Consider the following 27,706-nt stretch of genomic DNA (forward strand, 5'->3'; position numbering starts at 1 on the left):
TTCCCCCAATCAAGCATGATGAGGCTTACTTACTGTGATTTGGGCACACCGGGAAGGGGAAGGGTGAGCCCTGACAGATGGAGATACGGGGGACTATCTGGTTGCACTTACTTTTTTAGAAATACCGTTCATCCATGTTTTAACATAAGGCAACCATTTCAGTTCTTCAGGATCCACAAACACCATTCCACATCGACTGACTGTTGCAGGAGAGGCAACCTTTAGATCTTGCACCTAAAATTGCAGGAAGTTGAACAGGTAACAACTAATATGATATTTCCCTATTCTTCTAATTTCAATGTTAATGAGTCACACACTTCAAGGTAACACTGAAAGGCTTTATGTAGAAGGCAGTGAGAGAGCTATAGGTAAAGACAGATGCAGAAGGAAAGTTAAGTTGTTCCCAGAAGGTAAAATCAAGTGTAGGTGGATACTATCAAATCCTTATGGGAAGCTATAGGTATTTCTTTTTCCTTCTCTGCTTTCCTCTTGCCTTTTCCATTCTTGTTTCTAATACCTAGCCTAATATCTGGCACACAGAGGCATTCAGTCAATGTTTGATGAATGAATACAGCAGGGGTGGTATATTTCATAATATTTTATAGCTGTATTTGGTCCATTATTCCTCTTCCAATCCCTCCACCAAATAGTCATACCTCAGAGGGATAACTTATTCATGTAAATATAATAATTTTTTAAACTTAGCATTTCAAATCATGTAAAGTCACACACACACACACAGATATATATATATATATATATATATATATATATATATATATATATATAAACTACTTCCAATGGAAAATAATTAGTGCTGGGGGAGCCAGAATTTATTGTGTTTTCTGTTTATAGAGAGGTAGGAATATTTGAGAGACTGGCTATCAGAATGGACAACCTGTAATAAAAGCGCAATTTGGTAAGTATTTATTATATAAACAAAACACCATGTAGGCTTTACAGGTAGTAACTGATATATCAGTAAGAGGAAAAATATTAATGATAGTCTGCAATCTACTAAATGATTTCACTCCACAGTAAGGCAGATAAATTTACCTCAAAAAGCATGTGGATTTGAGGTGTAAGTTTAATCCTCTCACTGTTAGCCAGGCAAAGCATCTTGTTATCATCCAACACTGTATTCATATTTTCGATCCAAAGAGCATCCACTGGCCCATCACTGACGATCCACTTATGGTCTTTTGAAGTATCATTCACAGCTGCTCGGACACTTAGTGCCATCAAACCGTCCTTCCACTCCAAGGTTATGTTATTAACTTCACCATATAATTCACCCATTGTAATTGATTTCGGGTTAAGAACATATGTTTTAACTGGTTGGTAAAATGGATTTGCTATACCAAGCTTTTGCAAATCCCCTAAAGTTTCTGCTAGTACTTGGTAAACTGTGGTCTTGCCTCCTCCTGTTGGCCCGACTAACATAACACCATGTCTTACCAGCATCGTTTCATAGAACTGTATCACTTTTTTAACCATACATGTCTCAGGCTGAAGGTTCTGTCTATTCATGACATCTATAATTGTTGATTGCAATATACCATAATCATGTTCTGGAATTTGGACTCCAGGAAAAAGGTCAGATATGATTCCACTGAAAAAATTAAAATAAAATCTATTAGGAACCACTGGTCAGTGATATTTTCCTATATTTGTTACAATTAATTGATTAAACATGACAATGAGTCTCATTTTTCTTGTTGATTTTTTTTCTTCTGAACATGCAAGTACTAGTCTATTCTGTGTGTTATACCAGAACCTATCATTTCTCTGATATTGTGTATGATTTTTTTGTCCAGTAGACCAGTATTCTTAAGTATATTAGGAGCTTTTTGAGGTAAAGAATATCTTATGTATTTGTATTGTCCACAGTACATGGTACAGTACCAAGCATATAGAAGGTGATGGATTTATCAGTTTATTTTTAAAATTATATTTATGTATCAACTTTTTCCAAAAGCATTATGTGTGCTTATAACTGAATAGGGTTCAGAAAAATAAGATAGAAATAGAAATAGAAAATCAGCAGTAGGTGAAAAAGGGTGTAAAAGGAAACAGTGACTGTTTCTGTGAGCAAAGGTTACTATGGGATGTTTCTATGGGTAAAAGGATGCTAAATCCCTACTTACATAAAGTATGTAAATACTTTATATAAAGTACAGTGTATTAGGATGACATCTTGATAGAAGTTATCTAAATTAAAAATGTATATACACAAATACATTTGAGGTACAGTAAAGATCCTAATAGAAAATGACAAGAGATTATCATTTAGATGAAAATAAAAGAGATGAATTTTGCAACACAGTGGTAAGATCTTTTCTAAGAAAGACAAGATATCTACAAAGGTAAAAAATGTTGATAAAGTGAAAAAATAAAATAAGCCAAAACCAAACTTCTGTGAGATAAAAGGTCTTATATATAAACTTAAAGAATGAATGTTAGAGTTAGATAAGTGTTTTCAATTTTTTGTATCAGATATGATTTACGAGTTTCCATTAATCAATAAGAAAAAGAGCACAAGAGAAAAATGCTCTAAAAATAATAAGTATAAATGACTAAGGAACACAAGAAATGATGTTCAATGATACCAAAAATTAAAGATAAGAATATTAAAATAGGCTATAACTTTTGGTTTCTTTAAAAGATTTAAAGGGAAATGGGAATTTTCATAAAATTGTTTATGTAAAGTACAATGTGTTTGGAGGACATCTTGATAGAAATTATCTAAATTAAAAATGTTCATACCCTGTGACCTACATAGCTTACTTCCTAGAATCTCCTAGAAGTATCATAAGTATGCAAAGATAAATGTATAGGAATTCTCATCATTGTGTTCTGCCAAAAGGGAGTAGTAGACAGCATTCTGGAACACAGGGGATCTGATAGAGGACAAAGGTGAAGGGAATCCCCAGTATAGTCATGTATGCACATCCCAGGATGATAGATTTACAGGGCTAATGGACAAACAGTGTATTTATACCTTATATGATTGAAGGGCTTTTTAGGAGCTGTGCACTCTGGTAAAATGCTGAGATAAATTAATGATAGATTTATAGTCAGGTAGGTAAAGGATTAAAAAATAAAAACTAAGATAATAAATGCAGGGAAAATAAAATCTAGATAATTTAATAATAATAGAAACATAGCTCAGCTGCGGATAATATTTATGTAGCTATAATAAAATATGGAAGTCCTGGATATTTAGCTCAAGTTAGATTGCAATGTCATTATGTAGACCGGGTGGGGGAGGGGAGAGATGCATGTGCATAGCCTCATCTCCCTTTTAGTAAGTTTATGAAATATCTAAGACTGAAAAACCAAGAAATGACATAAACCTGGCACTAAAAAATATGGAGTGAAATAGCAAAACAAATGAAGAATTGAAAAATGATTGCCTTCGACAAGTAGGAGTTGGTGAAGGGTAGGGAACTATTGTTTCTCATGAGTCTAATTTGTGACACTTATCTTTTTTTTTATTAGGGTATAATTGATACACACTTTTATGAAGGTTTCACATGTAAAACAATGTTGTTACTAAATTCACCCTTATTATTGAGTCCCCCCTCATACCCTATTGCAGTCACTATCCATCAGTGTAGTAAGATGCCAAAGAGTGTGACACTTACCTTTAATACTACATACATGTATGACTTGGATAAACATAAAACTAAATAAAATAAACAAATAAAAGCAATCACATTTATGTTAAGCCCCAAATCTGATTTTTGTGGGGTCAGGAATTTTTCTTAGGTCAGGAACTTGTAACCAAATGCTAATTGTACAGCCCATAGCCTGGTGGTCAATATTTTGAAAAAAGTAAATGACTGGATTGATAGATACTAACAACATTGGTGTGTATTTTAAATTAGTTTTTTAAAACGGCAATAAATATCTCTAGAAAAGATGAATAAGTTATTACCTGCTAGAGACATATAACTGAAGATAAGACTATCCTTTACCTCTGCATGACAGCTCTGTTTTATTCTGTAACATCTAGAAACTTACCTGAACAGAATAGCATCGTCTGTTAAGAATTTTGGCAGATTGGAGTCCCGTAAAGCTCTTATCAACACCACATCTTCACTTAGGCCTGGGTTCTCTCTCTTTAGAGACCTAAATTTAAAGGAGTGATTCAGATGGTATTATGAGAACATAATACTGAATGTGATTTTCTGAACCTGTGGATCAGGGATTCTGCTCACAAAAAGTGGTGGAGGGCACAGCGCTGTGGATTCCTAATGGAAGGAGAGGATCATCCTTCCTTGCACGCCCAAGTCTGTACCATCAGAGCACAAGGACAAGTCAGGCACTGGCTACATTGCCTTGAGGAGATTGACAGGGTATTTTCTCAACCGTCCCCCTGAAGGTGGGCATTTTCCTACCTGAATTTACAGTTCCTCAGTGCACATGATGATTCATATCCCTGTGTCTTTTCTCTCAGCCCAGAGGCTCTGCTTCATGCATTTGTCAGCTCTTACCTCCCTTTGGAAGCCCAGCCCAGTGACTCCCTCCACTGGGAATTCCCTCTGTCTCTGTCTTCAGTGAACCTCAGGCACAGCCCTGCGGCTGTAACCTAGATGACCACCTTGCCCAGTGGTCTGTACTTGTGTTCTTTGAGGGTAAGTATACCTGAACTCCTTAGTATCTCTAGTCTTTACATGGCAATTGTGTAAAGGAGAGAAATACTGTATCTGGAATATTAAAGGACGGAAGAGAGGCTAGAGAAGGGCAGGGAGGTTTGTGCAGAACCTAGGGTTACAGAAGCCAGGAGAGGGGCCCTCAGCCAGTGAGTCATGGCCAGAGAGGACAGGAGAGGAGACAGATTCTCTTAGACTCTGGACAAGTTGGGGATTCGAAGGGTAGGAGTTTCAAGAGGTTTTAAGTGGGAAGCTGGGTCCTGAAAGGAGGAAAGACTCTTGCCTTACTAGAAACTACAAAGCAGTTTGTAAAGACAAAGGTGAAGTCTAGGACATGAGCCTGGACTGAGGACAGAATGATGGAACTGATGTTTCTCTTACGGCCTCAGGCTTTGTCAGGTGATGTGTATGACCTAACTTACTGCATATGCATAACAAACTATGCCTTTTAGATCTAGTCACCCTATCTTATGCAGGCAAAGGCTTTTGTACACTAAAAACCCAATGTATGTGAGCAGTTTGGGAGAATACAAGTTAGCCAAAGCCTGAGAGAGACTCAGGTTTGGGGACCATGTTGGGTCTCATAGCGAAGAACTGTCATGGGATGAAGAGAGATGCCCCATGTCACTGTGGCATGGGGATGTTGACATAAGATGATGCCGACAGCAGCAGCTAACATTTATTAATCACTTCCTGTGTTGCTTTAAGAGCTAATTAATACTTTGATTACTTAGTTTGGAATCTCACTGTTGACCACTTTGGTTTCTTACCCAGCCATGACCAGTACAGACTTTACAGCTCTCATGCCAAAGTCATAGTGATCCTGCTGAGAGAGCTGTTCACTGCAAAGCTTATACATCTGAGTCATTTTTCTTGCTAGTATTTTACTGGATTCAAATCCTTCTGAATACAGAATCACCTAGAATGGAAAAGTATAATCCAATACGTGTATTATATTTATACCAATATATTAGCATAATACCAATGTGTTCAAAATACACTTTAAGAATTACACACCTCCAAATTTTTATGCCACTTAGTAAGAAATGTAAAGATTGAGAAGGGTTTTCTGTGCCACAAGCAGGCAGAGGTACATTGTTACACAGGGATGCCTGAGCACTGATTCTGCTTTCTTTCTGCAGGTGCAAATGTGGCTGTGGTGACATTTGGCTCAAGGAGTAACAGAGCCCTGTTTGAAAATGTTCACGTCATGAGGATTGGATGGTGTTATAAGGCCTAAGTGTAAGGGTAAGAACTGAGTTTCCCTGATGCGGCAGGCAATGCCATCCAGGAGGACAGAATCAGTGGTAGCTATGCACTCTCTTGTAGGCTCCCTGAGAGTCAGGAGAAGCTACACAAAGGTTTGCAGCTTGTCCTCCACCCTAGGAGGCTACCTGCTTCTAACAAGTTTCTGTATCTGTGGTTAAATGAAGCAGATGATGTCACTGGAGGTGGGTGTGGACCCTTCCTCAACCCATAGTCTACTCAAATCAGTGCAGCTTGCCTCAGAATTGGGCTGGGAAATGATGCAGACATTTCTTAGTGATGTCTGTTTTGTTTATTGCTTTGTCACTGCCAATTAGCATGATGCTCTGTACATTGCAGATGATTAAAAATATTTACTGATGACAGAGTTCGATCTATTCAGTCTGTAAGAACCATAGAAATAGTACTCAAAAGACTGGATTTTTTAAATTTTCCAATTAATTACTGAGTAATATGACAATAGGACAAAGCATGAAATGTGAATAAAATGCTGGACTGAGTTTTAAACCTAGTTTTCTTCCTAACAGCTTTGATCAACGGGCAAGTCACTTATTGTCCCTGTCTTCAGAGGGTCTAAAGTGAAGATACCACTTGCCTTATCTGCCTGCCATCCCACAATGCCCATAGGGGGTGCCGGGGGACCCATGACATGCTGTAAGCATCACACTAATAAAAATTGTATCTAATAGTAGGATTTGGTATGGTCTATTTTATCCTTAGGTAATTACTTTTACTTTATACAGAATATTTTAAGTCAGCTGTTATTAAAGGAATGTATTAACCACAGGAGTAATATGTGCTTTGAGAAATGCCATTCTAAAAGGAGTAGTGCCCCTTGGTTTAAAATGCAGTGCTGAGAATGAGGGGCCTTCTGGAGTTTTGAAAATGTCCTATATTTTCATCTTTACCAAAATACATGTGAATACATGTGTAATAATCCACTGAGGTGAATACATGCATAATAATTCACTGAGTTGTACCCTTATAATCTGTGTACTTTACTACATACAAATCATACCTCAGTAAAAAGTGCCAAGAAAAATACATATAAAATTTAAATATACTGGTTCTTAGCTTGTAGGAAGAAACCAACAACAGTTTAAATAGAAAGATTCCTAGACGGATACAGGAAGAACAAGTACAATCATAAATAACTCATTAATTACTATTTTTTGACTAAGCTGGTACAGCTTCAAAACCAATCCCTGCCCTCCACCACAGTGATTAGTATTGCTTCCGCTCAGCATCCCTTGACTCTAATAACAAAATAATGCACAAAGAGAAGTGAGAGTAATATTTATTATAATTATAATAGTAAAATGCTTATTATATAATATCAATATATTAGCATAATGCCAATGTGTTCAAAATCCACTTTAAGCATTATACCTCTCCAAATTGTTATACCACTTAGTAAAGAAATGAAAGATTGAGAAGGGTTTTCTGTCCCACAAGCAGGCGGAGGTGCGTTGTTACACAGGGATGCCCGAGCACTGATTCTGCTTTCTTTCTGCAGATGCAAATGTGGCCGTGGTGACATTTTTTTAGACCACATACAGACATTTTAATTCTTAAAGATGAATTGGCTCATTAAATTCATTGATTCATCCCAGTTTTAGGGGCCTACTCTGTTCCAGATACCATTCTGGGTTATTAGGGATATAGCAGTTACACACACACACACACAAACCATTCTACATGTGAAAAATCATATTTACACTTAAGAGCAAACAATAATGTGAACTTTTGCCAGGGTGCATTCACAAAGACAACTTTTTACCTCAATAGATTCAAATTGTAAATTAAAGAAACAAGCTGAAATTCTTGCTGATTTATAATATGAAGCTTACCTCTGCAATCAAGGCATAATTTGGAACCATCATCGCAAAGGGTCTGAACAGGGCTTTCAAATTATCTGGCAGTTCAGTTCTGCCTGCATACCCAGGATTCATGGTGATGAAGGCTGCACAAGTCATGACCAACTTTATTTCCCGCCCCTCAAACATGAACCTAGAGAGCTGTTTAAAGGAAAGAGAAAATATAACTTAACACTTCCCCAGACACTAGTAAACTCTTTCCCATAATTAGTACTCGAATACAAAACATGTAGCAGAACATTCAAGCAGACTACTGATGGCTGCTGCTGGACCACAGGGAATGCTTCCCTCCTGATTCTGTTCTGCCCACTCCCAGTCTCTTCTGGGCTCAGTATTTCCTCTCTCTGTCTCCCTGCTCCTGCCTTGCCCAAACTGGCTCTTCCTTCCTGGCCCAGTCCTGCACTCTTCTAGGCCCCAGCATCTTTTGCTTAGACTCCTCAATTAACATAGATTTAATGGCCATTAAACCTCCTCCACCTCTACTTTCTGGTATTCCTTAAGAAATTCGAATCTGATTTTACTCCTTGGGGTACTGAGGCCACACAGTAACTATCATTGGCCCTACTCCTTCACTTTAATTCAATAGCAAACACCTACTGAGCATCTTTTGCAGTAAGGCAGCAGGTGAGGCCTGGAGGGAGATGGCTGAGGGAGACTCACTCCTGAGCCTTGGAGAGCTTCCAGGCTTGCTGTGTGGAGTCAGACCTGGCATTGGAAAGGCTGGACAAACTACAGACGTGGGAATCGGTTAGGAACTCTTACTGGGGAAAATGACAAGACCCAGAATTCTGGAGTGATCAGTGGGAATGAGAGGACTCTAGCAGACAAAATCAAGTGGACTTGGTGATGGCTTAGATTCTGGGGTTCACAGTAATGGGGAAAATCCAGGATGAATTCCAGGTTCCTAGCAGGGCTGCTGGAGGAAGGCACTATTAAGACATCAGGAATTCAAGGAGGACCAAGAGATCTGTCAGCTCCTGGAGGAGAAAATGTGGGACAGTACAACTGGAGACCAGTTCTGCTGCCATTGAATGGTGGTTGGTGCCATTCAAACCCGCAAATTTCTGTGCCCTCCCTTCTTCTTCTGCTCCAGAGGATGTTTTCCACTCCAACTATCTCAGATGTGGCTGGTCTCCCATGTCCTCCTACCTTCCTCTTACTTCACATGGCTGCCTTCCAGCTGGCTGTGCTTCAATTCTGCCTCCGTGCTCTCACTTCTCCCTTATAACTCCTCCCCGTGCTTTGCTCTCAGCTAATTGGTTCAGCAAGGGGATAGTGACTTATGTGTAATGCTACATCTGGGAATCCCTGCATTTAATACGGAGGCAGGAGGGTATGCAGTTGGCTTTCAAGCTCAGACTTTAGGGTCACATAGATTTAGGTGTTTATCTTGGCTTACAGTGTCCCCAGAAATATTTTTTTAACTTCTTTGAATCCTTTTCACCTATAACGTTGGGAAAGTGCCATCTACTTCACATAGGTCTGACATGAAGATGAAATAAGTGTAAAGTACAATGGCTTATATAATTTAGTGGCTCATTAAAGTCCAATTTCTTTTTTCTTTTTACTTGTTCTATAATTTGCTTTTTTGTAGAGGTGATAATCAAAATATTTAACAACTCTTTAGCAGAGCACCTTCCTGTGAGAATGGCTTCTGTTGCTATAGCTATAGCTGGGTCCCCAGGGCCCTTGCTATGCCAGGGTGAACCCTTATGGTTAGGTCCTGAGGAGGTCTGGAGCTCTTCAGAAAGGGGCCAAAGCAATGGTGGTAGACCCTCCAGGGGTTCAGGGCAGTGGCTATTTAAATTTAAATTTAAATACTAAACAAGTGGCAAGGCTATTCTGGTTTGTGTAGGCTAAACATCAGTCTGCCCATTGTGATCTCATGATCATATCTTGAAGGTCAGCACAGTGTGGTAAGGGACGTGGTCTCATCCTTCAGCCATCAGCTTCCCAATACAACCCCCTTCTCCAAGAACATGCTTATATGGGCTAAAGCAAATTTTAAGTAGTGGGCCCACCTTCCTATCTTCATCTGATCCCATAATTCCTTGGCTTTTCCAGTCCAGGGAGTTCTGGAGAGCCAAGGTCTCTTTGGGTTCCCCAGGACTCCTCTCCCACTTGTCTACTAGCACTAGAATGAGCCTAGGGGCCATTAGAAGTCAGTGGAACCCAGAAGAGGCAGCATTACAGAAACTAGCACAGAAGTAAATGTCAAAGGCCAGAACAAGAAAGATGAGGAAGGAAACAGGAGGTAGAGGAGATGGGGACAGGGTATGGGTGCATCTCTGGGTGTGTGTGTGTGTTGGGGTGGGGGAAACAACAGTTCCTTGGAGGCAGGGACTGAGTCTCACCATCTCTGTAACTCTAGCACAGTGTCTGTATTGCCTGGATGAGTAATTAATTTGCGCACTTAAAGTCCTGTTGTTATAGTACTCGCCAGTTACCCTGGAAACATGGAATAGACAGGCTAAAGTTTGCATTGTCCCTCCGAAAGTGCAACAGGCTGTAAGTTAACTACAAACTTAATAGACGCTCCCTCTGTGGACAGCTGCCCAGTGCTTTACCTTGGCGGCTTTGGCGTTCCTAATGGTGATGAGCTGCTGTGCAATGACTGACAAAACTTCTATGTCAATTCGATTAAATTCATCAAAGCAGCACCAGGCCCCTGACTGTGCCAGACCACTGAAGAAGCGCCCCATCATCTGAAATTACAATGACACATTCTACTTTGTATTGCATAGTCGAACTCCTCTAAAAGTTAAGTTTTGAGTCAAAATATTAAAAGGAAGTGGTATCTGCAAATATGCAATAGTTTTATGTGAATACTGAGCTGTGCCAGAAGTTAGCAACTTTCTATAAAAAGAAGTATCTTTTCAACTCTCATTCAATGATTTGCAACTAATTTTTATTTTATTTTATTGAAGTATCATTGATATACAATCTTGTATTGATTTCAAGTATACAACACAGTGGTTTAACAGTTACCCATATTATTAAATTCTCACTCCCACTACATAGTTACTATCTGCTAACATAGGAAGATATTACAGAATCATTGACTATATTCTCCATGTGGTACTACCATCCCCATGACCAACTTATATTATGATTTTTTTGGGCCCTTTTATCCTCCTCAGCTTCCCTACTCACCAACTCCAACAGCTTCCCCATGATAACCACCAGTCACTTCTCAGTGTCTATGAGTCTGCTGCTATTTTGTTCATTTTATTGTTTTGTTTTTATATTCCATAAATAAGAGAAACCATATGGCATTTGTCTTTCTCTTCCTGGCATATTTCACTTAGCATAATACCCTCTAGGTTCATCCATGTTGCTGCAAATGGTAGGATTTCTCTTTTTTATGGTTGAATAATAGTCCATTGTAAATATGTACAACCTGTTCTTTATCCAGTCATCTATTGATGGACACTTTAGTTTCTTCTGCTAATTTTTATTTTTTAAAAAATGACAATATGGCCAATTGTCCTGCTTTTTCAGAACCTTCACTCACCTATGTCAATACTTGACAGGTTCTCAAAGAAACTAACATATGGAATAGACACACGTAAGAACTTAAAAAAATCCTTGACAAATGTTCACTAATGGAAGCTTTCATTGCCTTTACAAGGTACTGTAGATGGTAGACAATACACAGGAGCTACTGAGAGAGGCATAGCCGCACACCAGGTTATGGTAATGGTTCCTAATTTCTTCTACAGCACAATCCTAATGGTAGAGGAGAATGAATATGTACTTGTGGCCATCTAAAGTGCAAAATTTCTTTAGAGACTTGCGTTTTGGGTTAAGCCTTTGTAGATAGCCAATCAAATACTCCCTTGCATTGCTTCTGCCTTTACTCTATAAAAGTCTTCTCCTCCCAGGTCCTACCAGTAGAGTGCTCCTAACCACTCCGGTTTGGCACTGTCCAATTCCAATAGATTTTTACTCAAATAAAGTGCTGAGAAATTTAATATGTCTCCTTTTATCTTTTAACACAACCTGCAAATCTAGGAGTGGTCACCTGAACCCAGCTTGCTAGTTAGAATCTGAGTTCTCACATTTGAAATCTGAGCCTGATATTTCCATGGCAAAATTACAGAGTGAAGGCCTTTAAGCTCCTGCTGCCAAGGAGGTCCTTAATGATGCCCTAGTCCCTGCCCTGTCCAAATCACTGTTAATTCTTCTTGGATTCTGTGAGATATCCAACATCCCAATATCCTTTCAATAAGCACATTTTTTATAGTTACTTAAAAGATAAAATAGGAGTATTTATGTATTTAGCAATCTAAACAAAAAAAAGAAGGCTACTTTAAACAAGGAAAATAAAATATGAGAATATTTAAGTGAAGTGGAGAACAGATATAGGAGGTCTAGAGAAAAGAACAGAAAAGGGAATAAAAAAAGTTTCACAAAGTTGAAAAGACATACGTTTCTGGTTACAAAGTCCACAAATGCCCAATAAAATAAAGAAATTTGCCTGAAACTAGATCTTATCTAGATCTAGCCTGATAAAATGTCAGAACACTAAGGATCAAGAGAAAAATCCAAAAGCTTCCAGAAATAGAGAGGAAGCAAAATAGTACTCACCTCCCAAAATGTATTATGTTATTATCAGTTTTAGCATTAGCAAAACTGGTGCTAGAAGGCAATGAACTAAGGCATTCAAAATTATGAGGGAAAATGATTTTAAACCTATAATTTTACCTTCTACCAAATTATCAATTAAGGAGATGACTAGATAAAGGCAATCCTAGATAACCATAAACTTAAATGGGAGAAAAAATTGCTCAAGGAAGTATTCCAGCAAAATAAAAAAGAAATAAAAGACAGCAGCCAAACTGATACAAAGAACAGTGGCAGTTCAGTATGTTCTAGAACAATGATTCTCAAACTTGAGTAAACAGCGAAATTGCCTGGAGGACTTGTTTAAAAAACAGACTGCTAGGCTTTCAGGCCTAGGGTTTCTGACTTAGTAGGTCTGGGGTGGGGCCTGGTAATTTGCATTTGTAACAAGTTGCCAGGTGATGATAATGCTGTTGGTCCAGAGTTGGCACTTTGAGAACTACTTACTGCTCCAGAACTTGGCTTCTCAAAGTGAACCAGTATCACTTTGCATCACCTGGGAGGACGTTAGAAATGCACAATTTCAGGACCCATCCCATATCTATAGAATCAGAATAGGTATATTAATAAGATCTCCAGGTGATTCGCTAGCACATTAAAGTTGGAAAAACACTGTTCTAGAGTAAAACAACCCTGATACTTGGAATATCTTCCTTTGAATGGCAGGCAGAGGGTTCGTGATGAATGTACTGATCCTTTTCTATGGCCCAATATTCTATTAAATTCCACTATGAATTATTCTTGATATTATAAGTGCTATAAAATGGGTTTACATTTTCATACTCAACTCTCAGATAAAGCAAAGAAGGCATAGTTATAGTTATAGAATAATGCAATTTTATAAACCTTATGGTTAAAAAAATTGTATGAACTAATGAAAATCAGGATGTAAAACTGGAACAGCAAGTAGGAGTGTCATGTCTGACAAAATCTTGACTTAATAAGCTGGCAGGTAATGTCCAAAGATCATTATGTACAAATTTAATGAATGTATGTTTTTATAGATATTAGCAATCATCAGGGGAACTGTCTCCCTCAGAAAACTTGTCTCTGGAGAGTAGGTGATGTGAATAGGGGGGAATTTTTTCATAGAGCTGACTCCAGCTCTAGAGGCTAAGATAAATGAATCATGTATATATATCTGCTTGCTTTAAGTATCTCACAGCACACACTTGTGGCTTTGGGAGTACACATCTCCCTGGAATGACTGAGCCCAAAAGATGACTACCTAATAATATAAGATGGATTTCGTAGGCAATTTTTACACACACATAAATTCAAATTTTGAGTTGAGAAGCTCTAAAACAATCAAAATTTTTATGGCTAAACTATAAAAAAAATCATCACCATCGTGACATCTGATGTGTTTCTGATGAGATAATGAGGACATTTAATAGTAGTGAGAGCAGAAAGTCATAAGTCAGTGGGATGTTACTGAGTGTGAATTCTTCCACAGATGCTGACAGCAGTTTCCCATATAGCAGTGCCTCCTTATCCACAGGTGAGACACTTCAAGGCTCCCAGGGGAGGGCTGAAATCTCAGACAGTACTGAATCTTATATGGACTATGCTTTTTCCTGCACATACATACCTACACATATCATCTACATATGATAAAGTTTAATTTTAAATTAGGCACAATAAGAGGTTAACAAAAGTAATAATAAAATAGAACAATTATAACAATATGCTATAGTAAAATTAGGTGAACGTGGTCTCTCAGTCTCTCTAAAAATATCTTACTGTATTGCACTCACTCTTCTTTTCAGGAGGATGTGAGATGGTAAAATGCCTACATGACTAGATGAAGTGAGGTGAATAACACAGGTATTGAGGTATAGTTTAAGCCAGAAGAGGGGTCTGTTTCCAGACCACAGTTGACCGCAGGTTAACTAAAACTGCAGAAAGTAACACTGCAGATAAGGGGTGACTACTGTATTCTTTTCTGAGTGTACCCAGAGGCCACTTCTGTCACCCAACTTTGCAAATTAGAAATTAGCATGTTAAACTAGTAGTTTCCAAATTGTCATCTGGGGATACCTGTGAATCTCAGAGTTTCTTTTAGGGGGTCTTTGACATTGAGGTATTTTCATAATAATACTAAAATGTCATTTGCCTTTTTCACTCTTATTCTCTCCTGAGAGTACAGAGAATGAAAAAATTATTGATAGGGTCTGAGTTTCCACATTGCAAGTAATCTTTAAGAAACTACCACTTCTACGTTTTGGTGCAGTCTCAAAGAACAGCAATTATCTGAAAAAGTAATTAAAATATTCCTTTCTTTTTAGGGTACGTAATCTGTGTGAGGCTAGATGTTTTTCAAATATTCAATTAAAATAATATCTCAACAGACTGAATGCAGAAGCAGATATGGGAATCTGGGTGTCTTCTATTATGCCAAACATCAGAGGTTTTCAAAAATATGAAACAATGTCACTGTTCTTACTAAACTTTTTGTTTTGCAAAATAGTTACTTTTCAACAGAAAATATGTTTATGCTATCATGTAATGGATTATTATTTTAAAATAAATATTTTAAATGTATCAGTTTAATTAACATGGCAAATATCAACAGATATTGCCCATACATATAAATAAAAGCTCTTTGGAGGTCTCAATAATTTTTAAGAGTATAAAGGAGTCCTGTGATCAAAAAAATTGAGAACTTCTATACTGAAAAATCTTACTATGAATTCTCACCTCCTACATGTTTCATTATCAATACGCAATCCTCTGAATTGCTCATCTCTTCCTGTAAGCTTAGTCCTTATTTCTAGCTTTCCCTGCTATCAATCTTGTATCTTATCTCACCTCTTTCTGCTTATAGACATGAGATTTCTATTTTTACCACGATTTGATAAGTCCTCCTTTGGCCTTGATCCACAGCTGGACCACTCAGATTCCTTCTCCCTTCTCTTATTCCTCTTTAACCATCCCTTGCCCCACTAGTTTTCCCTTGTTTGCCATCACCCCATCCTCCCCTTCTTTTGTGCTGTCATGTTTCAAGTAGAGAAGCCACACAAAACACTTTAACGTTAGTATTTAGATGCTGGGACTGCACCTTGTAGTCTAAGCCGTCGGAGCAATTGAAGACCACACACTGGATGGCGAGGGCTTTGGCCAGGTCTTTGGTAGTCTCGGTTTTCCCCGTGCCGGCAGGACCAGCTGGTGCCCCTCCGAGGTCGAGCTGCAAAGCCCCCATTAGGCAAAGGTAGCAGCGGTCCTGAAGAAACAATGAATTCAATGACTTGTCATTACTGAAGGGAACTGACTCCAGTCACCAATTCCTAAATCCTTTTCCACAGGAAGAGGGTCATTATTTTCTGTGACGGGTTGTTTGAGCAAATGAGATACACTCAAAGACCCAGGCAACTAAATAAAGCAAATCTCTGCTTCACAAAGACGTATTCATGGCAAATCCTTTCAGGAGTTAATGTTAGATAAAACTTTTTTAAGAGCATTGTAATAAAAAAGCACCTCTGTGTGAACACTGACTTAGGTGATCAGTAACCTACCGTGAGAGGAGTAATAACCAGTCTTGGGCAGGCACCCAAATATTCATAGCCATAAGTGTACTGAGAGAGTGCCATCCTAGCCACGCAATTATCCAGGTCTATATCCCAATAGTAGCGCAGTTGTCTCTGCCAGTCAAAGGATTCGACTCCCTCTACCTACAAAGGTGATGACAATGAAACACGTTAGATGCACTAATTTCAGAAACAAATAAATTATCTTATTAAAATGTAGGTTACCTTAGTTTGAACAAGCTCAGTGACTATGTCTCTTGCATGTACATCAATAGTAATTAAGGCAGTTAAGATATTTCTGTGCAATTTAGGAAGATTGCCTTGAACTAGTGCAGCCAGGGCATTTAATCTCTACAAATTAAAAAAGAAATTGCCATAATGAGTTTTCAAATATCAGCTTACATATATATCTTTGTACTAATAAATTAGGAGTAGATGTTTGCCAAAACCATCTAATTTTAAGAATCTATAGTTCTGTGGCCAACAGGACAACAGTTTAACATATTTAATTCCTAGAGGACTTTTAGGAAATACATACTATTTTTACCCCCATTTTACATTAGAGGAAACTGAGGGACAGGGAGGGCAAGTAACTTGATGGCAATGACATGGCAAACATGAGCTATGCATAGGCGTTGGCCTCTAGGAAAGCCCATGTGATGCTGTCTCTAGGGAAGACAGACTGTTCTCCCTAAAAATTAAATGCAGTACTCTTCATTTTTAGGGGTAGTTTTTCCTTTGATAATCAGAAAACCTGAGCATTTTAACTAAGCCAGTGATTAATTAAATAAAAGCATTTTTTGATAAATCGAGTGCCTGATTTTCACTTATGGTTACATCATTTTCAAGAAGAGCAGTGCCCTGAAGGCCTTGAAGTACTGTGCTGAATTTTCACTCAGGCTGACCCTGATCAAGGACCACCTCTCTGGAGAGGCCAGTGGGACTTTCCTTAGGAAGTCATTCTCTTCTCTGAGGCTCTTTGACATGCAATTCTATTGAGGGCCTTCTTGAGATGGTCTTCTCTTATTTCAAGAAAGTTGTTTCCTCCTTTTTGGGATTTAAGGGTGATTCTTCAAAACATACAGCATTGCTTGGAAACTGAATTTGGAGTTAAAGATTAGGCACAGCTATAAAATGCTATTTCCCAACTATAGCTTAAAAATTCTTGTATAGTGGTATTTAGAGCCATTCAATTATTTATTGATTTATTGACAGTTACCTGAGGATTCTATAAAATAATAGAAAAGCACATCTTGAGCCTAAGAATAGAAATGGCACAAATATTGGGGTTTTCCTGGCAAATAAACTTCTGTGAGAGCTATCCAGGACCTAGTAAATATAAATTCTCCTTAAATGTTGCAAACCCTTAAAATTCTGAGAATTTCCTCAATTGTTTTTTTCCTCCTATTTTTATAAGCATTCATATAAATACTACACCAACACTGGGGTGGCGTCCCTAAGAAAACATGAACATAAATGGTTTTCATGAGAACCCCAAGGCTTTTTAAGTCATGTCAGAGCATTAAAATTCTGAGATAAAATGAATTTGCATTAACCATGCCAATAAAAACTACTGAGACCATTCGTTTAATCAATATGTTGTATCATCTTGCTAAAAATCTCACCTCAAAGTTTACTTTTTCAAAAGCTTCCAGGGCCTCCATATGGCTACCATTTTCTTTTTCCAAACACTCAGTCAAATCTCGGCACCACATGATTTGCGAAATGGTCAGGATCACCTGCATGGAAACATCTCCTGTAAGTGTGTGATGCGTGCCACCAAAAAAGGATTCAGAGATGGAAATTTGAGGAGTGTAAGTTACTTGAGAAGGGTGGCCAGCAATCACCCAGTCTGTCCTTGATTTCCCCAGATAGTCAGCGATGGCAGCTTTGCACAGGCGGCGCAGAGATGTGAACATGGCTTCCTCCACTTTCCCAAGCCACTCCTCCACATTGCCTCGGGCTTTGAGGCCTTTGCCCAAGCCAACCTAGCAGATAATCAGAGCAATTATGACATGGTTTGGGTAGGATTGATTGTAGGATGAACATTTTCTCTACTTCTGTAACAACGCTGAGTTCTGCGGACACTCAAGCCTGACCACAGATACTTCCGATTGACATCCTGTTCTGCACCTTGCCTTATTCCCCTCCACTTGTTGCTTTATTTTACTGGTTCCTTTTGGAGCCAACTCCCAAAAGAGAAATCTACATGTATTACACGCATTCCTTCACTTTCTTTTCCTGCTTGCTGCCATCTAGTTTTGGGTCCCAAACACTCCTCTAAACCTGGTAAAGTCGTTAGGGTTACCAATGTTCTCCCAACTGTCCTTGTATTTATTTCTTAGATTTCCAGGGACCTGACCACCCCACTTGTTTGGGTCTCCTGCATTTTTGTTCTTCTTCTACCCTCTCTTTAAGTTTCATGTTTTCCCTGGATTCTAACCTCGGTCCCCTGCCTTTCTCTTCTATGTGAGTAATGAGCAAATTCTTTTGCAAGAGGATCAACTCGACAAGTAAAATATGTATGGGCTCTTGCCACCCCATAGATACAGCTCTGGGCTCTAACTGGATCGAAATCCTTGGCATCTCCCTGTGCAGCTCCTCTGTATGGAATGTTTTCCCTCCCATGTCTCCTCTCCATCCTCCCTGGCTGCCTGTGTGTGCGTGTGTGTGAAGTCACTTGGTTCCCCACAGTCCGCTAATGCATTCCCTCCCTTGATATTTACTGTATGCCAGGCACTTTGCAGTGCCCTGGAGATGGCCAACAATGCCAACACTTGGATAGCACCCACTAGGTATGGATCTAATTTACATAGAGTAACGCTTGACAGTCCCCAGCATCTCATTAACCAGGCATGATTACTAAGCTTCATTTTAAAGCTGAGGTTAAAGGGTAGGACCTGAGTCCAGGTGGCCTGGCAGTAGAACCAGTGCTTTCAATAAGTCTGCTCTGCAGCTTCTTATGCGGAGGTAAGACAGCTCCGGTTTTCTCCACTGTGTTCCCAAGAAGCACTTATTGTGGTGCTTTTCAATTGTTTGTTGGACTATGTCTTCACTAGAGCTCTTTGAGGGCAAGAATTTAATCTTGGTTCTCTTTACGCTGCCAAGCCAGCAGAGCCCGAATTCGCAGGAGCAGTTGCTGAAGGCTTACAGGGCCAGTGAATAAACCTCCACCCTCAACCCTGAAGGAAGGACAAAGTTTGCCTATAAAGAACTGTGAACAAAGAGCACCTCACCCTTTCTCCTTCCGGTGATAGCATCGCTAAAATATCATTAGTGAAAACCTTTTCTGGCTCTCCATCCATACCAGGAATTTTTCCTTCAGTAGGAGGCATGAGAGCAAATTCGAGCTTTGAAATGGAGTCAAAGCATTTCCTTAAGTGCGGCTGCACAGCTTGGGGATTTCGTGTCTGGGCCAAAATCTCCAGAAGTTCATCATTTGATAAGAAGTAAAATCTGGATTAAAGAAAATACTTAAAATATAACTTGAAATTGAAGCAAAGCCCTATACAGGCATGAAAGAAAATATTCACTTAGCCACAGCTCTTCCCCATCCACTGATTTCCAGGATCTCCAACCTATCAGCCCTGGGTTTCTGGGGAGACCACATGTCTCTAAATATAATTGTTGTGAAGATTAGTGTGGCTGCATCTCAAACACCTAGAATCAGTGCCTGGTACATAAAAGATAGACGTTTTCCATAAAGACTGTAAAAAATGCTAGCTCTTGCTCTGACTTTGATTTGTTCACACGTCTGTGTTACCTAGCTTTGATCTTCTAGAGTGCTATTCATCGTGCAGTTTTTTAGATAGTTGGCTGAGTGGTTACAGGAACTTTATTTGGGTCTGTGACTATGCACATGTGGGCCATGCTAGCATGATCCTCCAGGGGATTTTCTTAGATCCTGCCCAACAGGGCCCTTTGGAGGAACCTGAGGAAAGGAAAAGGAGGGGCACACCTGGACGCCTAGGGATGAGTGAGAGGGACAAATGCCTGGCCAGAGAAGATAGCTCACTTCTGTGGAAGAAGATGCCTAGAAGAGATCCTTTGGGATTGCAGGGAGTGGTAAAGAGCCCATGGCAGGCGCCATGTGGGAGAGACGGGGTCAGATAGGTCCCTGCCAGTTCACTCTTCTCTTGCCATTTTGCCTCTCTTTCCTTCCCTGTACCAAACCTGGAAACCTCAGACTTAACAGGAAGGGGGGAGGTTGATCACATGTCCTCATCCTCTCTAAAGTCTTTAATCTTGCAACAGGCTGGGGTAGGGAAAGGGGAAGTTTTAACATTGAAATAAGTTCAGTTTTTTCAGATTATTGTAGATCATCTATTATATTAAGGTGACAAGAGGTTTTTTATTTTGTATTATTATCTAGAATAACCAGAAAATTCATGGAGGCTGCCCAAGATTTTGTCCAGGGTAGGAAGAAAGTAGTCCCCAGAAGGGAATGGAAAGGCAGTCATTTGTTAAAATAAAGATGTTTTTGGTTGTACTCTATCATTCCTGCCTCTTTAACATACCACATATAGTAATAACTGACTTGTCTCCATGCCTCTTTTTCAACCAATGAAACAGATAACTGTAAAGACTGGACCATGAGCCCTGTGAGAATAGATTGCATTCATCTTGTGTCCCCAGAACCTAACTTGTTGCCCATAGTGAGTCTTCATTAGGGATTGTAGAGTGAAATCAAGGCTGAACAGAGCCACCTATATAATAAATATTGCACACTTAGTTGATGCAATTCTAAGCAAAGGAAAAACAAGAGCGGATGCTTTTTTGGTGTTCAGTATTATCACAGGTAAATTTGTGTTCAGCTTTCTTTAAATATATTTATATCATAAGGCTGAGGGCTTTAGTGGTATTTAGATACATGATATTTCTTTAAATATCAGAATCAGTGTACAGATTTTCTATGGCCTTGGGAGACCCAATGTGGGAACCATGAATTTAAGAGTGAAATAGATAAAAAGCACATTTCAAACTTCAATCTCTACCTTTTTTTTCTGTTATGCCTTAACTATGTTTTAGTAAGATTTGTGTGCATTCCTTACAGACTGACTACTTCTCTTAAAACTCAAGCAAATCTCCTGGATCTTGCATTTCTTATGCCCACACATACCCCATCCTGGTAACCAGCAACAACACCTCCCAGATAAGCCCAGACAAGTACCTGACCCTGGCTGCCAGAGTGCTTGTCCTGGGACAGACTTTAAAGGCCATTTGCTTAACAACTAACAGGAAAAATCCATGAAAGATGAACCCTTTTGCTGATTGTGTGGAACAATGTGCCTCAGTGACTGAAGTGAGGAGCATTTGCTACCATCACTTATGTTCTGGTCTTATGTAGCTGTACCACAATGGTTTATTCACATGACTGTCCTCCTGAAACCATGGGCCCCTTTAGGACAGAGATCTGGCTGCCTTTGCTTCCTTAGCACTGAGCATAACATCTAGTGGTTTTAGAATGAATAGATGAGTAACAAATTTCATTTGCAATTTGTGAAATGATCCCTTAGACAATTTCTACAGTGACACTTTTAGGCCACCAGTTAACATAAAGAAACATGCTTGGGCAACACAGGTCTCTAACCTTTCACACCCACCATCTGTGGGCACATGTATGTATGCAGACACACATACACGCCCAACAATGAAATACTCTGTGATCAAGAACCCTGCCAGCACCTCAGGTACTCACCCACTTAAACCTTTACCAAATATTGCATCTTTATCCTTGAGACTTATACTGCCAACCAAATATTAGCTGGAATGCCATTTGTTTCCCTCTCTGGTTCCCTGAGGTTTTGAGGTTATGGCTTATTTTTAAGTATATCCTTTTAAATTAATGGATAGTCTCAAATACTAAAAAAAATATTGTAAGTTGCTTTGTAAACTTACCTTGGAAAGATAACTCTTTTTGATTCTAAATATGCCTCTAGACACTTCTGAATTTGGTCAAGTAATGCATTATTATTTTGAAAGGTCTCCAAAAGTCCTGTTTATTGGGGAAAAAAAGGTATTGGTAAAATTGTGTTAAAATAGAGAATAAGGGTGGAGCCAACATGGCGGCGTGAGAAGGACAGTGGGCATCTCCTCCCAAAAACATATATATTTTTGAAAATACAACAAATACAACTAATCCTAAAAAAGAGACCAGAAGACGCAGGACAACAGCCTGACTACATCCACATGTGTGAGAGCCCAGCGTCTGGTGAAAGGGGTAAGATATAAACCCCAGCCCGGCGGGACCTGAGCACACCTCCCCCAAGCTCCCGGCAGGAGGGAGAGGGAGCCCAGGACTGCTAAACACCCAGCCCCAGCCACCCACACCAGAGCGCAGACACAGTGCATGCATGGAGGGCTGGAAACTAGGGAAATAGGGCAGCAAGACTTCTGAGCGGGTGCCGAAACTGATGCCCCTGTGAAAAGAAAAGCGAGTGCTTTTTGAAAGTCTTAAAGGGACAGGGATTTAACAGCTAGACGGAAACAACACAGGTCACAGCTCAGTGGCTGGAAATTACAGGGAAAACCGGGCACACTAACCCCCTGGGAAACATCTCTGAGACCCCTCACGGAGGTAAACAGCCAAACAGCCCCTCCGCGTCCATTACCCTCCAGGCGCTGCGAAAGCAGAGAAACAGCCTAAGGCAAATCACGCCCACAGAAAGGAAAACTCCTACACTTCGGGCGGGCAAAACACAAAGACCCATTCTACACGCAATTACCCAACACAAGCCACTAGGGGTCGCAGTTGTCCCAGTAAAGAAAGGCCAGTAACAAGTGAAAAGTTTGGCCCTCCCAGCTGACAGTCAATAGCACCTGTCAACATGAAAAGGCAAAAAAATATGATCCAGACAAGACTAACCCAGACAGCTTCGGCATCTGCTACATCTTCCCCTGGGGAGAAGGAACCTGTGGAGATAGATTTAACCAGTCTTCCTGAAAAAGAATTCAAAACAAAAGTCATAACCATGCTGATGGACTTGCAGAGAAATATGCAAGAACTAAGGAAGGAGAATACAGAAATAAAACAAGCTCTGGAAGGACTTCAAAACAGAATGGACGAGATGCAAGAGACCATTAATGGACAGGAAAACAGAGAACAGGAATGCAGAGAAGCTGATGCAGAGAGAGATAAAAGGATCTCCAGGAATGAAAGAATTCTAAGAGAGCTGAGTGACCAATTGAAATGGAACAATATCCGCATTATAGGGGTACCAGACGAAGAAGAGAAAAAAGGATAGAAAGTGTCTCTGAAGAAATAATTGCCGAAAACTTCCCTAAACTAGGGGAAGAAATGGCCTCTCAGACCACAGAGGTACACAGAACTCCCATGACAAGGGATCCAAGGAGGGCAACACCAAGACACCTAATAATTAAAATGGCAAAGATCAAAGACAAGGACAAAGTATTAAAGGCAGCCAGAGAGAAAAAAAAGGTTACCTACAAAGGAAAACTCATCAGGCTATCATCAGACTTCTCAACAGAAACCCTACACGCCAGAAGAGAATGGCATGATATACTTAATGCAATGAAACAGAAGGGCCTCGAACCAAGACTACTGTATCCAGCACGAATATCATTTAAATATGAAGGAGGGATTAAACAATTCCCAGACAAGCAAAAGTTGAGGGAATTTGCCTCGCACAAACCATCTCTACAGGGCATCCTACAGGGACTGCTCTAGATGTGAGCACTGCTAAAAGGAGAACAGAACAAAACACCCAACATATGAAGAAGGGAGGAGGAGGAATAAGAAGGAAGAGAAATAAAGACTCATCAGACCGCATTTATAATACCTCAACAAGCGAGTTAAGTTAGACAGTAAGATATTAAGAAGCTAACCCTGAACCTTTGGTAACCACAAACTTAAAGCATGCAATGGCAATAAGTACATACCTTCAATAATCACCCTAAATGTAAATGGACTGAATGCACCAATCGAAAGACACACAGTAATAGAATGGATAAAAAAGCAAGACCCATCCATATGCTGCTTACAAGAGACTCACCTCAAACCCAAAGACACGCACAGACTTAAAGTCAAGGGATGGAAAAAGATATTTCACGCAAACAACAGAGAGAAGAAAGCAGGTGTTGCAATACTAGTATCAGACAAAACAGACTTCAAAATAAAGAAAGTAACAAAAGACAAAGAAGGACATTACATAATGATAAAGGGCTCAGTCCAACAAGAGGATATAACCATTACGAATGTATATGCACCCAATACAGGAGCAACAACATACCTGAAATAAATACTAACAGAACTAAAGGAGGAAATAGAATGCAATGCATTCATTCTAGGAGACTTCAACACACCTCTCACTCCAAAGGACAGATCCACCAGACAGAAAATAAGTAAGGACACAGAGGCACTGAACAACATACTAGAACAGATGGACCTAGTAGACATCTATAGAACTCTACATCCAAAAGCAACAGGATACACATTCTTCTCGAGAGCACATGGAACATTCTCCAGGATAGACCACATACTAGGCCACAAAAAGAGCCTCAGTAAATTCCAAAAGATTGAAATCCTACCAACCAACTTTTCAGACCACAAAGGCACAAAACTAGAAATAAACTGTACAAAGAAAGCAAAAAGGCTCACAAACACATGGAGGCTTAACAATACGCTCCTAAATAATCAATGGATCAATGACCAAATCAAAATGGAGATCCAGCAATATATGGAAACAAACGACAACAACAACACAAAGCCCCAACTACTGTGGGACACAGCAAAAGCAGTCTTAATAGGAAAGTATGTAGCAATCCAAGCATATTTAAAAAAGGAAGAACAATCCCAAATGAATGGTCTAATGTCACAATTATCGAAATTGGAAAAAGAAGAACAAATGAGGTCTAAGGTCAGAGGAAGGAGGGATACAATAAAGATCAGAGAAGAAATAAATAAAATTGAGAAGTATAAAACAATAGCAAAAATCAATGAAACCAAGAGCTGGTTTTCGAGAAAATAAACAAAATAGATAAGCCTCTAGCCAGACTTATTAAGAAGAAAAGAGAGTCAACACAAATCAACAGTATCAGAAACGAGAAAGGAAAAATCACGACGGACCCCACAGAAATACAAAGAATTATTAGAGAATACTATGAAAACCTATATGCTAACAAGCTGGGAAACCTAGGAGAAATGGACAACTTCCTAGAAAAATACAACCTTCCAAGACTGACCCAGAAAGAAACAGAAAATCTAAACAGACCAATTACCAGCAATGAAATTGAAGCGGTAATCAAAAAACTACCAAAGAACAAAACCCCCGGGCCAGATGGATTTACCTCAGAATTTTATCAGACATACAGGGAAGACATAATACCCATTCTCCTTAAAGTTTTCCAAAAAATAGAAGAGGAGGGAATACTCCCAAACTCAGTCTATGAAGCTAACATCACCCTAATACCAAAACCAGGCAAAGACCCCACCAAAAAATAAAACTACAGACCAATATCCCTGATGAATGTAGATGCAAAAATACTCAAGAAAATATTAACAAACAGAATTCAAAAATACATCAAAAGGATCATACACCATGACCAAGTGGGATTCATCCCAGGGATGCAAGGATGGCACAACATTTGAAAGTCCATCAACATCATCCACCACATCAACGAAAAGAAAGACAAAAACCACATGATCATCTCCATAGATGCTGAAAAGCATTTGACAAAGTTCAACATCAATTCATGATAAAAACTCTCAGCAAAATGGGAATAGAGGGCAAGTACCTCAACATAATAAAGGCCATCTATGAAAAACCCACAGCCAACATCATATTGAACAGTGAGAAGCTGAAAGCTTTTCCTCTGAGATCAGGAACTAGACAGGGAAGCCCACTCTCCCCACTGTTATTCAACATAGTACTGGAGGTCCTAGCCACAGCAATCAGACAAAACAAAAAAATACAAGGAATCCAGATTGGTAAAGAAGAAGTTAAACTGTCACTATTTGCAGATGACATGATACTGTACATAAAAAACCCTAAAGACTCCACTCCAAAACTACAAGAACTGATATCGGAATACAGCAAAGTTGCAGGATACAAAATCAACACAGAGAAATCTGTGGCTTTCCTATACACTAACAATGAACCAACAGAAAGAGAAATCAGGAAAACAACTCCATTCACAATTGCATAAAAAAAAAAATACCTAGTAATAAACCTAACCAAAGAGTGAAAGACTTATACTCTGAAAACTACAAGTCACTCTTAAGAAAATTAAAGGGGACACTAACAGATGGAAACGCTTCCCATGCTCGTGGCTAGGAAGAATTAATATCATCAAAATGGCCATCCTGCCCAAAGCAACATACAGATTTGATGGAATCCCTATGAAACTACCAGCAACATTCTTCAATGAACTGGAACAAATAATTCAAAAATTCATATGGAAACATCAACGACCCCGAATAGCCAAAGCAATCCTGAGAAAGAAGAATAAAGTAGGGGGATCTCACTCCCCAACTTCAAGCTCTATTATAAAGCCATAGTAATCAAGACAATTTGGTACCGGCACAAGAACAGAGCCACAGACCAATGGAACAGACGAGAGAATCCAGACATTAACCCAGACATATATGGTCAATTAACATTTGATAAAGGAGCCATGGACATACAATGGCGAAATGACAGTCTCTTCAACAGATGGTGCTGGCAAAACTGGACAGCTACATGTAGGAGAATGAAACTGGACCATTGTCTAACCCCATATACAAAAGTAAACTCCAAATGGATCAAAGACCTGAATGTAAGTCATGAAACCATTAAACCTTTGGAAAAACATAGGCAAAAACCTCTTAGACATAAACATGAGTGACCTCTTCTTGAACATATCTCCCCAGGCAAGGAAAACAACAGCAAAAATGAACAAGTGGGACTATATTAAGCTGAAAAGCTTCTGTACAGCAAGAGACACCATCAATAGAACAAAAAGGAACCCTACAGTATGGGAGAATATATTTGAAAATGACACATCCGATAAAGGCTTCATGTCCAGAATTTATAAGGAGCTCACATGCCTCAACAAACAAAAAACAAATAACCCAATCAAAAAATGGGCAGAGGAACTGAACAGACGGTTCTCCAAAAAAGAAATACAGATGGCCAACAGACACACGAAAAGATGCTCCACATCGCTAATTATCAGAGAAATGCAAATTAAAACTACAATGAGGTATCACCTCACACCAGTAAGGATGGCTGCCATCCAAAAGACAAACAACAACAAATGTTGGCGAGGCTGTGGAGAAAGGGGAACCCTCCTACACTGCTGGTGGGAATGTAAATTGGTTCAACCATTGTGGAAAGCAGTATGGAGGTACATCAAAATGCTCAAAACAGACATACCATTTTACCCAGGAATTGCACTCCTAGGAATTTACCCTAAGAATGCAGTAATCAAGTATGAGAAAGACCAATGCACCCTTATGTTTATCGCAGCACTATTTACAATAGTCAAGAATTGGAAGCAACCTAAATGTCCATCAATAGATGAATGGATAAAGAAGATGTGGTACATATACACAATGGAATACTACTCAGCCATAAGAAGAGGGCAAATCCAACCGTTTGCAGCAACATGGATGGAGCTGGAGGGTATTATGCTCAGTGAAACAAGCCAAGTGGAGAAAGAGAAATACCAAATGATTTCACTCATCTGTGGAGTATAAGAACAAAGGAAAAACTGAAGGAACAAAACAGCAGCAGAATCACAGAACTCAAGAATG

At 39.3% G+C, this 27,706-nt stretch overlaps 1 protein-coding gene across 1 annotated transcript in view; it reads right to left on the reverse strand.

The window, feature by feature from the left end:
* The window catches only part of DNAH6 (dynein axonemal heavy chain 6), a 265,012-nt gene that overhangs the window by 136,976 nt on the left and 100,330 nt on the right, over window positions 1-27,706 (reverse strand). The window contains exons 23-35 of the mRNA XM_036931141.2: window positions 21,853-21,949; window positions 19,191-19,410; window positions 17,778-17,942; window positions 17,580-17,693; window positions 16,180-16,305; window positions 15,943-16,098; window positions 15,489-15,650; window positions 10,369-10,506; window positions 7,775-7,942; window positions 5,429-5,577; window positions 4,027-4,134; window positions 1,057-1,612; window positions 112-234 (exon numbers count right to left, since the gene is read on the reverse strand). Of these exons, the coding sequence (XP_036787036.2) occupies window positions 112-234; window positions 1,057-1,612; window positions 4,027-4,134; window positions 5,429-5,577; window positions 7,775-7,942; window positions 10,369-10,506; window positions 15,489-15,650; window positions 15,943-16,098; window positions 16,180-16,305; window positions 17,580-17,693; window positions 17,778-17,942; window positions 19,191-19,410; window positions 21,853-21,949 (2,282 nt within the window). The remainder of the gene's footprint in view (window positions 1-111; window positions 235-1,056; window positions 1,613-4,026; window positions 4,135-5,428; window positions 5,578-7,774; window positions 7,943-10,368; window positions 10,507-15,488; window positions 15,651-15,942; window positions 16,099-16,179; window positions 16,306-17,579; window positions 17,694-17,777; window positions 17,943-19,190; window positions 19,411-21,852; window positions 21,950-27,706) is intronic.

The sequence above is a fragment of the Manis pentadactyla genome, chromosome 2 (assembly GCF_030020395.1).
Source record: "Manis pentadactyla isolate mManPen7 chromosome 2, mManPen7.hap1, whole genome shotgun sequence".
Classification (NCBI taxonomy): Eukaryota; Metazoa; Chordata; class Mammalia; order Pholidota; family Manidae; genus Manis; species Manis pentadactyla.